General features: G+C 36.1%; 1 protein-coding gene across 9 annotated transcripts in view; it reads left to right on the forward strand.

The window, feature by feature from the left end:
- Positions 1-1,968: 1,968 nt before the first annotated feature.
- LOC144449169 (uncharacterized) overlaps positions 1,969-13,381 on the forward strand; it is a 29,245-nt gene continuing 17,832 nt past the window's right edge. For 7 of the 9 annotated variants that reach the window (XM_078139659.1, XM_078139665.1, XM_078139663.1 and 4 more), the window contains exons 1-15: positions 1,969-2,105; positions 4,746-4,865; positions 5,735-5,848; positions 6,717-6,842; positions 7,340-7,456; positions 7,744-7,857; positions 8,339-8,449; positions 8,804-8,923; positions 9,069-9,197; positions 10,366-10,476; positions 10,939-11,058; positions 11,234-11,362; positions 11,656-11,775; positions 12,528-12,758; positions 13,183-13,296. In XM_078139659.1, coding sequence (XP_077995785.1) covers positions 1,988-2,105; positions 4,746-4,865; positions 5,735-5,848; positions 6,717-6,842; positions 7,340-7,456; positions 7,744-7,857; positions 8,339-8,449; positions 8,804-8,923; positions 9,069-9,197; positions 10,366-10,476; positions 10,939-11,058; positions 11,234-11,362; positions 11,656-11,775; positions 12,528-12,758; positions 13,183-13,296 — 1,894 coding nt within the window. In that variant the 5' untranslated portion in view covers positions 1,969-1,987. The remainder of the gene's footprint in view (positions 2,106-4,745; positions 4,866-5,734; positions 5,849-6,716; positions 6,843-7,339; positions 7,457-7,743; positions 7,858-8,338; positions 8,450-8,803; positions 8,924-9,068; positions 9,198-10,365; positions 10,477-10,938; positions 11,059-11,233; positions 11,363-11,655; positions 11,776-12,527; positions 12,759-13,182; positions 13,297-13,381) is intronic. The other 2 variants (XM_078139666.1, XM_078139667.1) reach the window with 2 other exon arrangements.

The following is a 13,381-nucleotide window of genomic DNA, read 5'->3' on the forward strand; positions in this document are numbered from 1 at the left end:
TCAATATGTTACAATTTTTGTCTGTTTCAGTACGCATGTACGTTTAGCAATAGATTATACATATATGATATATTTTAAAAATCTTTTTAAAACCGTAAGCAACTTTCAGCGATGTATATTTCAGTCACTTATTTCCTTGAAAACAGTGTTATTAATTTCCAACTTGTGAGAAATGGTACAATAATAGTTTTGAAGGATTTGATGTTTCATTACGCAGTCATAAGATAGAATATACCCATATTTGGATATTGGTTCAAGGTGTGGTTATTGAAGTGTATTTAGTACTGATATGTAAATTTTTCAATCATTGTTTATTACTCTTTAATTTGAATAAAACATATATATTATCAATTTGTAAAAGACAAGGCAAGTATAACCCTTGTAATGTAACGCTGGGTGTATTAAGGGTTTACAAGGACACGGACTCATTAAAATATCGTCCATGGTCATCGCCAATTAACTGATCCATATATGTACAGAGATAGGGAAACTGAAGTCGTGTGTCCTTCCCAGTTAGTTATTTTTATTAAAATCTATCAAATATGTCAGCCGGTGTAAAGTGGATTATTCTATGTGTTAACGTGACGTCCCAGTAGCGACATTGTCCTCCTTGGTACCCTTAGTCTTGTTGAGTGTTTGGACAAGGCCAAAAATGTCAAACAATATTGAACGACATATACAAAAAGTACAAAAATGAACTAATACTATTACTGTGTTTGTATGCTTCTACATACTAATGAAAGAAAGCCCCACTGTGAGCATACAATATTCATTGCTAAAAAACGTCTATTAAAAATATTTGTGACTATACTGATTTATTGAAACGAGCTTTTCGAATTATTAAATTTGGTATCGTTATGGCAACGGATTTTCTCCATATGTCGGTCAATTGCCATTTTTCCCATGGAAATTTATCATCGTGATTTGCCTTTTTGTAAAAATTATACGACACAACATGTAGATGGCCGTTTGAATGATGCTGGTACATTCTATTAAAAATGGCCTACAATTGTATGTATGAATAGCATGTATTTACCACTTGTTGTTGGATTGATGCATGCAAATAACAGACGCGTGTGTCTGTTATGGATTTGAGTACCGACGTGGGAGAAGTACCGTTTGCGTTTTATGTTTTCTTTTCTTTTATTTTATGTTGAATGAGATGATTGATGAGCAACTGTTAGTTACTTGTTTTTTTTCCACAAACACTCCTTTTACAAATTTTACAAATTAATAGAATGTCAATCAAAATTGAGATCACGCAGAGAGAGAGAGAGAGAGAGAGAGAGAGAGAGAGAGAGAGAGAGAGAGAGAGAGAGAGAGAGAGAGAGAGAGAGAGAGAGAGAGAGAGAGAGAGAGAGAGAGAGAGAGAGAGAGAGAATGCGTTTACAATGTCCATGATAAAGCAAAACCGTAGATGCCATATGTTGTATGCAGCATACATGGGAACAGATTATATTGAATTGCGTTGCGTGTAATGTTTTGTGTTGAAATAAAGTTGAATGACCCGAATTGATCCATTTATATACCATTGGGGCCAATACAGAAGTATTGTTTTCTTCCATCAGCGCTTTACTGGGTAGAGAATCAAACATTATTTTAATCTGTGTGTAAAAATTAAAATTTATATAAAAACAAGAGCAATTTCTACAGCAAATAAAATACTCCAAGTTCGGTATTTTATATTTATTTTTGTTTATTTTTTTTTTTTACATCGATTTCAACTTGATACTTCTAAGTTCAATGCCATGTGTCTTACCAATATCATAACACAAGGACTATAGTATCCGTAACAAATACCTCAAATCGTCATCATCACTGTAGCTTTCAATACTGAACCGTGGCGTGTATATGTGTGTACATCACTTCATTCTGAATATTAATGAGTTGAGCCCCGGCAGCTGGTTGATAACCATAGTGTATATCTAAGCAAGCAACAAAACCCTCTTATATTAGCACGGCCATTATTGTGACTCGGAACGTGTGTATGTGTGTGTGTCCCTACGTTATATCATGTAAATGTTTCAGGATGACGAACTCGTGGAATTACTTATTAACGACGCTTTTCGTCATTTTTGCGTTGCTGTGGAAGGTGAAATCGCAAGGTAGGTGATATATTTATCGTGATGATGTGACTCAGTGTTTGTTATTAAATACTTGAACGATGGCGAGGCAATGTCCGCCAAAACGTGACATCAATTTTATAAGGGTTTCCAGTACAACTATAGCTTGAAGCGTTATGTGGCTAAATTACCCAATATTGTTGGTATTCAAACTGATTTGTTTGTCTCATTTCAATTATAAACTGTACGGTTTAAATTCGAGACATCCTTGACGTAGTGAAACTGCGAAACAATATCAACCAAATTGTAACGTATAGTATTTATGTAATGATGATAGTGTTTATTGTAATTTTAGCTCCAAAACATACGTTTCCGTAATTTCCTTTCCGGTTGAAACAAGCATCATAACTGTGTAAATATAAAGTCTCTGTGAGTACTTCCATCCATTGCCATTAATTTAGTCGCCATTTTGATTGTATCTGAGACTGTGGAATATGCACGTTTCAACATCACCTTAGAAAGGTGAACGCCACTTTTCAACTAATCTATGCATTCATGCGTGTCAAAATTCATTAAAGCTAAAAGCTTCAAACACCAGTGTTATTTGTTAAGAGACGTCATTGCACCAGAGGGTGTGTTAAATACTTGGTTGTATAATAATTTGTTTACCCTATTCACGGTTAAGTGAATACCACGTCACACTTTCACTTTTTCAAGTGACAAGCATTCACAATATCTGTCATTATCTGAAGAGACAAGGTTCACTAAGACGGTATATAATAACGATAAACAGTTTCATAGTGTCACGTCAATTGTGATGGCTTGCTGCCTATCTTGGTAATATGTTCTTGCCCAGCGTTCAGGCAAAAATAGGCACACACTTATTTAAATGTAAAGTTAGCCGCAGAAAGACACAATGCAAGTTATAAAATTGTACATATCATTGATATTCTTTAAAATGGAAAATATTATGCATCGGTATATTGATCATTTATATATCACATGAAAATCTTTTGTGTCAACCTGAAAAAAAATGATAGAGGGAAATCCACCAGTCGAATGATTTTGGCATGGCGATAAAGCTATGAAATAAGTGTATGATGATTATAATGCAAACTACATAAGAATCAATATTATAGTCCATAAATACAAGTTGAAACAGTGAAATAACAGTCGCCAATTTGCTCTATTCAACGTATCTTGACCTAAATGTGTAATTAAAGTGCAGGTGGAAATCGACATAGGGTCATATGAGGTCAAATCGATGATGAATTCACATATTTACATCATGAGCGGTTGATTTTATAATACTAAAATATAGACAGGTATTGTGAAGTAATATGTTAAACTGGATGAAATGCAAGTCTTTCAAAATAAGTTTTTAGTTAAATTGTAATATTCGTTATGAAATGATGATAAATGTATTGTTTTATCATATACAAAAAAAAACGTGTGAAAGACCTACTCAATTACGGTTTTAATAAGTGAACGTTTTGTATTTTTCTGTTGTTGAATGTGTTACATTTGAACATGATCTTCGTCACACCCATTTATGAAAATGTTGACTTAGCTTTCATGGTGACCTGATTCGTACATATATACACAAAATACCAATTCTGTAATGTTGGGTGTGGCTGTCACACCAACACTATGATACTTATGACCTATGTAAAACACCCAGCGTCAGCTATATGATGACGAATTTAGAATCGCTCTATTTGTCTGGATGTGAATACAAATTTGCAGTGAATACAAATCGAGATATTACCAACATTATCTGTCGATGTCAAATTGACAAATATGAGTCATTATGGAACGATTGATGGTACTGAAATGGGGTTATATTACAGTTGTAATCTTACCAAACAAGATGACGACATGAGTCGACATGATTGATATTCAAAACACGTGTTATGTTACTTTCACTCTTTTCTAATTGAATCAATTCAAAACGATGATGTCAAAGTAATGTTGTAATTCACTTTTCAGTACACAGTCTACTTTCAATATTAAACGTGGTATTGATGCAATGCTTTCATGCTCCTTTAAATAATATATAATAATGGTTGACATGGAGTATTGTTAGTAACAATGGTCACATGTTGTACTACTATGTCTACATTCTAGTGATTAGTTTTCCGTACAATTTGACACAATTAACAAAGGTTTTTGTAGAGGCCGTAAGGCCATCTACATGTAATGGTTTAACCCTTAAAAATGTACTGGGAAGAATGTAAAAGGATGGCTACTTTGCCGCCGCCGCCTTCATCATCATCATCACCACCACCACCACCACCACCACCACCACCACCACCATCATCATCACCACCACTATCACCACCACTATCATTATCATCATTGTCGTCATCACCATCACCACCACCACCACCACCATCATCATCATCATCATCATCATCATCATCATCATCATCATCATCATCATCATCATCATCATCATCATCATCATCATCATCATCATCATCATCATCATCATCATCATCACCACCACCACCACCACCACCACCACCACCACCACCATTATCACCTCTATCTTCTGATTTAGCATTGTCAATTCCTTTTGATATTAAATATTCGCAATTGACTAACTATAGCACAGTGCTGTATTTTGATCGCCAAATTGACCAGTAAGATATGTCCCTCTCTGTCTATTTGTTACCCTAGGTGTGAATCACTGTAGTCCTAATCCGTGTCTCAATGGTGGTTATTGTATAACATCTACTCAGGGATATACCTGTACGTGTACTCCCGGGTGGTCTGGTATCATTTGTGGCAAACCTGCAGGTAAGGTCTAACATTCTCATATGGACATATGGAGTGTGATGCAATTTGACTATTTGATCACATTCAAATAAGTTTTGAGAAAGCATACTGATGTGCAATTTAATGATATTCAAACCGTCTTTGTACTGATTTACTATTAAAGTATATTTGTATGTGTAATACAGTGTCTGGAGTTAATACAATGTAATAGATTATACTGCCCTTTTTAAGTTACCATTGACCGGCTCTGTTTGAGACAACCTCACAGAAACCACTAAGAAACTGTCTATCCTACACTAAGATAACAATATCGCAATTTCTCGCTACATTTTGTCTATATGAAATAAACCATTTAAACGTATTGCAACTAGAAGCAGACACGCGGGCGCCAATGTTTTGACTCTGTATTTGATGTTTGTACAGTTGCACTTTAGTTAATTTCATTTAGAGAAAATGTAGCAAGAAACTGTAGAGAAAATGTAGCAAGAAACTGTATTCATTCAATTTTGCTACCTTAATGTGTAGCATGTGCAGTTTCTATTGGTTTCTGCCGGGTTGTATAAAACAGATCCAGTGAACAGTAACTTGGAACGGGCTGTAGAAGTCACGAGAAAAGATTCATGAGGATGTCTATCTGTTGCATACAATTAGGATATGAAACATTACTCACTAATTATTAACTCAGTATGGGGAGGTCCAACTTGAATCTCGTTCCAGAGATGTATTTCTGGTTTACTGTGCCCGACGTTCAATGTGGAAGTTTCTCATGGCGGCAAACGAGGAAGCCAAGAACATTCAGAGTAAAAAGAAAAACCTTAAAATACGGCAAATAGAACGAATCAACGCGCCTCCACGACAAATTTCAATCAAATTTGTTTGTCTATCATCAGATCATTGTACTCCGAATCCTTGTAACAATGGAGGAGTTTGCGCCCTCACGTCAACTGGGTTCATTTGCCATTGTACATCATCGTGGACAGGCAACACCTGTCAAACTGGCGTAGGTAAGAAGTCGTATCGGTTATTGTAAAACGTTTCCACACATTTTATCAAATTCATTTATAATAAACCAGTCAGACAAGTATTCTTATTTTCAATTGAAACTGCTAAAAATATGCCAAATCGTGATTACAATAAATATGAATGATATGATTTGAACATGAATATTTTGTAATATGAAAACGAATATGAATATATAATATGCAGATGAATACGAATATGAAGATTTCGTAATATGAATGCTAATATGAATATATAATATGCAGATGAATACGAATATGAAGATTTCGTAATATGAATGCGAATATGAATATCTAATATGCATGAATATGAATACATTTGTCTTGGTCTTGTTTTTATATCTGATTTTAAGTCATATTTTCTTCATATTTTTAGTGATGATGTATGTATTTAATTTACTGCCAGTGCTGCTCCTAATATACTTAGTAAGCCTCTGACCCAAAAGGGATGGGATAAATAAATAAATAAATAAATAAATAGATAGATAGATAGATAGATAGATAGATAGATAGATAGATATAGATAGATAGATAGATAGATAGATAGATAGATAGATAGATAGATAGATAGATAGATAGATAGATAGATAGATAGATAGATAGATAGATAGATAAATAGATAAATAAATAAATAAATAAATAAATAAATAAATAAATAAATAAATAAATAAATAAATAAATAAATAAATAAATAAATAAAATAAGACTATGGCTATGAATCAGGAGATACACATGAAATTGTAAATAAAGAAGATAATTGGTGTCGATGAGTTTATGGATGTTGATATAGTTATGAACACGAATATTTTTGTCGAGTTAAGTATTTTGTTAACTTAACTTTTATTTCCGATAGTGGTCAGTACGTGCAGTCCTAATCCTTGTTTGAATGGCGGTACATGTTTGGTAAATGATAACGGAAATGTCTACACATGTAAATGTCCACTTTATTACACTGGTACACGATGTGAGAGTGCAATAGGTATGTAGTACCAGGGCTGTTACAGGCATGTGTACTAAATCCATCTTGTCTTTGTACTATCTTGGCTGTTACAGATAGATGTGTTGTGGTACTAAATATATCCTGTCGTTGTATCAGGGCTGTTACAGATATGTGTGTACCAAATCCATATACAATGTAGCTAATCGTAGTAGTGTTATACCGATATTTGCTATGTCTAGCCTGAATACCAGGTTTGCGTCCTACCAACAGCAAGTAATGGTCAAGCATTTAGCAGCTATTAGAATACCACTTTTACATTATATCCCCAAAAATACCCCCCCCCCACCCCCACGAGTAAACTCAGCTGTAACCCCTTTAAATATTGATAATGATTGAAGAGGTAACACATGAAGTTAGTGAATTTTGTGTTGTCAAATTGTAGATTATATTATAAACGAAGTGATCATCCCAATATCTTACTTGTAAGTATAACGCAACACTTGAATACAATATATGATGCGCTATTCTTCTTTCAGCCACAAGTCGATGTAGTCCTAATCCATGTCTAAATAGTGGTTCGTGTACAGTATCTGGTCAGACTTATTATTGTACCTGTGCTTCTGGTTTTAGTGGTGCAGTTTGTCAAACGAGTGGTAAGTGTAACAGGACATAATTTGTTATAACATGTTATACACTAAACCTACACTGTTATCATTGTGCCAGGGCTGTTACAGGCATGTATACTGAGTTCATCATGATGTTATACAAGGGCTGTGACAGGCATGTGTACTAAATCCACCCTGTCATTGTATCAGAGATGTTACAAGCATGTGTACTAGACCCAGCGTGTCATTTTGCTATGGCTGTCACAGGCATCTAGACAGCTTCCGTCATATTCAAGGAAAATAACTCTGCATGACTATATGTGTTTTTTTCTTAGCCACGACTCCTTGTAATCCAAACCCATGCCAAAATGGCGGCAATTGTGTACTTGCTGGCTCTTCGTACTACTGTTCCTGTCAAAGCCAATTCACAGGGTCGGTGTGTCAGCTGTGTAAGTTTTGTGCATGATACAAGTGGCGTTATCTATATAACTGATGTCCCGTTATCAACTGAAGTCAGTGTAGTTCTTCTAGGAAGAAACTCTCATTCGCGCCACAAAGAGATTAACAAACCTAGATAGCGTTTTTCCAATGCTAGCATTGCTTTATGAATCAATTGGTACTCCAAAAAGTGTGACACAATGGGAATTTCTGATGCAAGCTTGACAGTTGCAAGATTTGATTTAACATGTTTTAGTTGTTGAAATAACACATACATCATGAAGGTACAGACTGTGTCTCATTAAGACTTTATTACACAAAAAACACCAGTCGTCAAAGTTTGATATACTTAGGTACCATACTTCATTCACCAGATATTCATACTTACTGTTAACTCTATACAGATGAACAATAAAAGAACTATTTATCTCAGTGACAAAATATGCAGTTACAATTATGATTAACTCGAAATTAGTATGATTTCCTTCACAGCCAACCTGTGTAGTCCAAATCCATGTCAGAACAGTGGTGCGTGTAGTAATCAAGGGTCAAACTATCTTTGCACTTGTACCTCAACATATACAGGGGTAAACTGCGAAACAGGTCAGTAAGAGATAGTTAGTAAGAGTAGAGAGGACAGACAGACACCGACAGACAGACCGACAGACAGACAGACAGACAGACAGACCGCCAGACAGACAGACAGACAGACAGACAGACAGACAGACAGACAGACAGACAGACAGACAGACAGACAGACAGACAGACAGACAGACAAACGCATTTTTTAGTGCATAAATTCATTTTTGTGTAAATTACCAAACTAAAAGTCTTATAAACTCAACTCGATCGTCTGACTTTAATTCAACTCAAAGACGAGTTCATTACTCGTCTAAATGATCACTTTTCATGACTATGTATGATTTAGTTAAGTAAGGTGTGCTTGTTTTTTTACAGTCATTAATGTATGTACACCAAGCCCGTGTAGAAATGGAGGGACGTGTAGATTTAGCGGCGGGGGTCATTCTTGTTCATGTCCGCCCACCTATGGCGGAGCAAACTGTGAAACATACACAGGTAGGTTATAATAACAGTAAGATTTCGAATACGATTGTGCTTGCACATTACAACTATGTGTCTGATCGTAATCAAACTGAAGGATTCGAAGCTCTGCTGTTTTTGATAACTTTTGTTGTTGTAAATGATGGTCTTGATTTTACAGGAGTGGAATCACAAAACCCATGTGACAGTAGCCCTTGTTTCAATAATGGAGAGTGCTTTGCCTCCGCCGACCATATCCACTATACTTGCTTGTGTACCAATGGTTTCAGTGGGGACAGATGTGAAAATTGTAGGTGATAAACATTAACTAGTGCGGTGTTTAAGGTGGAGGGACGTCAGTGATATGCAGTGTAACATTTTCAGTGATGGTATTTGGTTTGCCTAGACTTAGAATGTGTGTTATTGTTTACACTTTAGATTTTAGAATACCGTGTTCAGTGTGTATTGTTCTATTTTTCAGTTGTGTTTACTGCGCTGTTGTGTTATTATCGGTAGCTGTTGTCTTACTTTATGTGTGCTGGAACCCAACACTTGTGTTAATTAGAACGTGAACAAGTTGGTAATTACAATTTGAAAATGTACGCCCGATAATCCAATTACAACCATAACAACGTTATTCAAATGAAGTCATTATGTAAATGAACACATCAAGACAGGCATTAACTGATGAAGCATATGAAGTATGCATGTGACAATTTACATTTAATTATGTAAATGTAATTGCTAACAACTTTTGGTGGTGTGGCTTACTGAATCAGTGTCAAGGTCCTCAAGACAAGGTAGTTGGTTTTGAGAGCTAGGAGGCATGACAACAGTTACCAGTGTAACACAACAGCCCAGTGTAACATGCTAGTTGTGTTGGTGTTTGAATGTCCGAGTGTTGATCACTTCAACTATACTATGATGTCAACATTAACACCAAAAGAAACTATGATCTGGAATTTTGTAATTGATATGTAAAAGCTGAAAGCCCATATTATGTTTTCAAAGCATGAAACATTAGTTATTACCTTCACCCCCACCCATAATGTTCTTCATTCAGGAAGTGACTTATATGACTCTTGCTGCTACACTCGATAGATAAGTACTAGCGCTATCCTTATGTCACGAGTACATCCGGGAGAATGTAACAACACTATTGGGGGATTTTTACCATTATTATATCACCTTTAAGCTGACAAAATTATGGCAATTTCGAATGTTTTGACTCATATTTCGAGCATCACAGCACCAGATGTGGACTCAAGTATAGACTTCATTTTTTTTCCTGAACGCGTTCAACCTGGCTTGTGTGCTACAATACGAACTGTTTTGCTGTATAACATGTCACTGAGTTCTGTAGCCAATACCTTCAGGTTACGAAGGACATAGATGTCAAAAATACTATCAAATTATTTAATAATTGAACATTCAGCACCGTTACAAGTACTTATTGCTGTCATTTTTTTAATTTACAGTCAATCCATGTAGTCCGGACCCTTGCCAGAACAACGGTGTATGTAGTAATCTTGGGTCAACCTACCGTTGTTCTTGTTCCTCTACATACACAGGGGTAAACTGCGAAACAGGTAAGTGTGTGTGAAAGAGAAAGAGAGAGAGAGAGAGAGAGAGAGAGAGAGAGAGAGAGAGAGAGAGAGAGAGAGAGAGAGATTGACAGATAGACAGAGACAGACAGACAGAAAGACAGACAGACAGACAGACATAGACATAGAGATGGACAGGTCTAGAGACAGACGGAGACAGACAGACAGACAGACAGACAGACAGACAGACAGACAAGTAGGCAGATTTAGACAGACAGACAGACAGACAGACAAACAAACAGACAGACAGACAAACAGACAAACAAACAAACAAACAAACAAACAAACAAACAAACATGTGTATTAGTCACAGTTGCAGATAGATGTGTGTATACACATACAATGCAAACACACACATTTATGCTCAGACGATTTCATGAGCCATCCACCCATCCTAGCCTATGTATATAGTTAAGTAAGTAAGATGTGATTGTTTTTTATTTACAGTCATTAATGTATGTTCACCAAACCCGTGTTTGAATGGAGGGACGTGTAGATTTAGCGGCGGGTCATATTCTTGTTCATGTCCGCCCACCTATGGCGGAGAACTCTGTGACAGATTCGTAGGTAGGTTATAATAGTAAGATCGTCTGGTTATTTCAAAATGTTGACTTTACCTTACTCCATACGACTGTGCTTACACGTTACAACTATGTGTCTGATCGTAATCAAACTGAAGGATTCGGAGCTCTGCTGTTTTTGATAACTTTTGTTGTTGTAAATAATGGTCTTGATTTTACAGGAGTGGAATCACAAAACCCATGTGACAGTACCCCTTGTTTCAATAATGGAGAGTGCTTTGCCTCCGCCGACCATATCCACTATACTTGTATGTGTGCCGATCCTTACAGAGGGGACAGATGTGAACATTGTAGGTGACAATCATTAACTAGCGCGGTGGTTAAGGTGGAGGGACATCGGTGATATGCAGTGTAACATTTCTCTAATGATGGTATTCGCTTTGCCTAGGTTTAATAATGCATATGCTATAGTTTACATGATAGATGTCATAATACAAGTACAATGTACTATGTTCACATTGACTCGGTTCTCTTCGTATTTCACATATAAAATGTTGGTCACTTCAACCCTAATATGATGTCAAAGTTAACATGGAAAGATGTTACATTCTACCTTAAGTTTCCTTTATTGTTATTTCAACAGCTGATAACCCATGTGCCAGCAACCCGTGCATGAATCGTGCTGAATGTCTTTCTACGGCACAGCACTCTGGCTTTGTTTGTGAATGCCTCTCAGGTTACACTGGAAAACGATGTGAAAATAGTAAGTCCCTCTTTAAGTATTCTACTAGTGTAACCTTATCCCGTTCGCTGTTGTTGTGGTTTTACTTCACTTTCTTTTGTTTTAATAACAGAGTTTCTGTAAATCAAACAATTCAAGCGGCACAAGCTGAGCTACTAAGTTTTTTTTACTCAAGTGAAAATACTTAAAATAAAACAACACCACACTCCAGTATACATAGTAGGGTCGATACATGTCTTCAATAACGTCTTCTGACATTGTCAGAATTGATTGCAGTAGAGATTTCCTGAATATTTTTTTATACGTTTGCTAAATTACATCATCGGATCGTACATGACATTTCTCAATACCCGGTTTGAGTTCAGTCAATTACAATTGGTTCTTAAACACGTTTCAGTAAGTAGAATACTGTGAGTACCTTTTAAATATACAGCAAAAACTACACCCAAATACGTGTAAACTCGGCTTGTGCCCCTTTAAGGTTAGTATCTGATTTGCTTATGCAAATAACAGACGATTATTACAGTATATTATTGAGATTACATGCCGAATGAAGTATTGCCTCTTGTATTGTCATTCACAATTGGCAAAACACCAACAAGTCGTTCGTGCTATTTTTTATTTAAACCAGTGTATTTATCGATATCTAGGTACAAGATGTGATTGCTATTAGACTACCATTATGCAGTTTATAATGTAACATATAGTGTCTACTTAACAATCATAAAATATAGTGAGTAATTATTTAGTAATTTTTCGCATTTCCGTTGTAGCGATACCAAATCCTTGTAGCACGTCCCCTTGTATCCATGGCAACTGTCGTGTTGTTGAAGAAGATTTTGATTGCGACTGTTACACTGGCTATGCTGGTATCCGATGCGAAAACGTGATATATCCCTGCAATAGTGCACCATGCCAGAACGGTGGTACATGTCTTAATAATGGAAATGCGGAATTTGCCTGCCTCTGCCCGACTGGTTTCACTGGTAACCTGTGTGATAGCAGTAAGCATGACTTTCAATTAGTGTTGAAACGTTGTCTACAACTATAAACAAAAGAAAACAACAACAACAACAACAACAACAACAACAACAACAACAACAACAACGATAGCAACAAAATGGCGACAAAGGGTGAAAAATCCAGGCACTTTATCTTTGGTATGATTCACAAAGCGCTGATGGTGTACCACGATGCGATATACTTGGGAATTACGTATAGATTAACTACATTTACCTGGTGAAACTAAAAATATTTTTTTTCCATTTTGATGGTACATAGACTCTGTTATATCCAAACGGCATGTTGTTATCTCAATACCGAAATAAGAACAACTCGTACGTTGTTCCTTGAATTAGTGGTGTGACTGCATAGTATAATAGTCATTTTTTTTGAAACTCATCATGCATGTTCTACTATATAATTTAGATGTTAATCCGTGTGAGAATCAGCCCTGCGAAAACGGAGGTTCATGCATAAACAGATTGACATCATACGAGTGTCGTTGTACACCATTTTTTCAGGGACCCCGCTGTGAGTTAGGTAAGTTCTTTCACTATCATTTATTTTCTAGAAATACATACATACATACATCATAGACAGTGGAGGGACCCCCTCCACTGTCTAT

The sequence above is a fragment of the Glandiceps talaboti genome, chromosome 18 (assembly GCF_964340395.1).
Source record: "Glandiceps talaboti chromosome 18, keGlaTala1.1, whole genome shotgun sequence".
NCBI lineage: Eukaryota > Metazoa > Hemichordata > Enteropneusta > Spengelidae > Glandiceps > Glandiceps talaboti.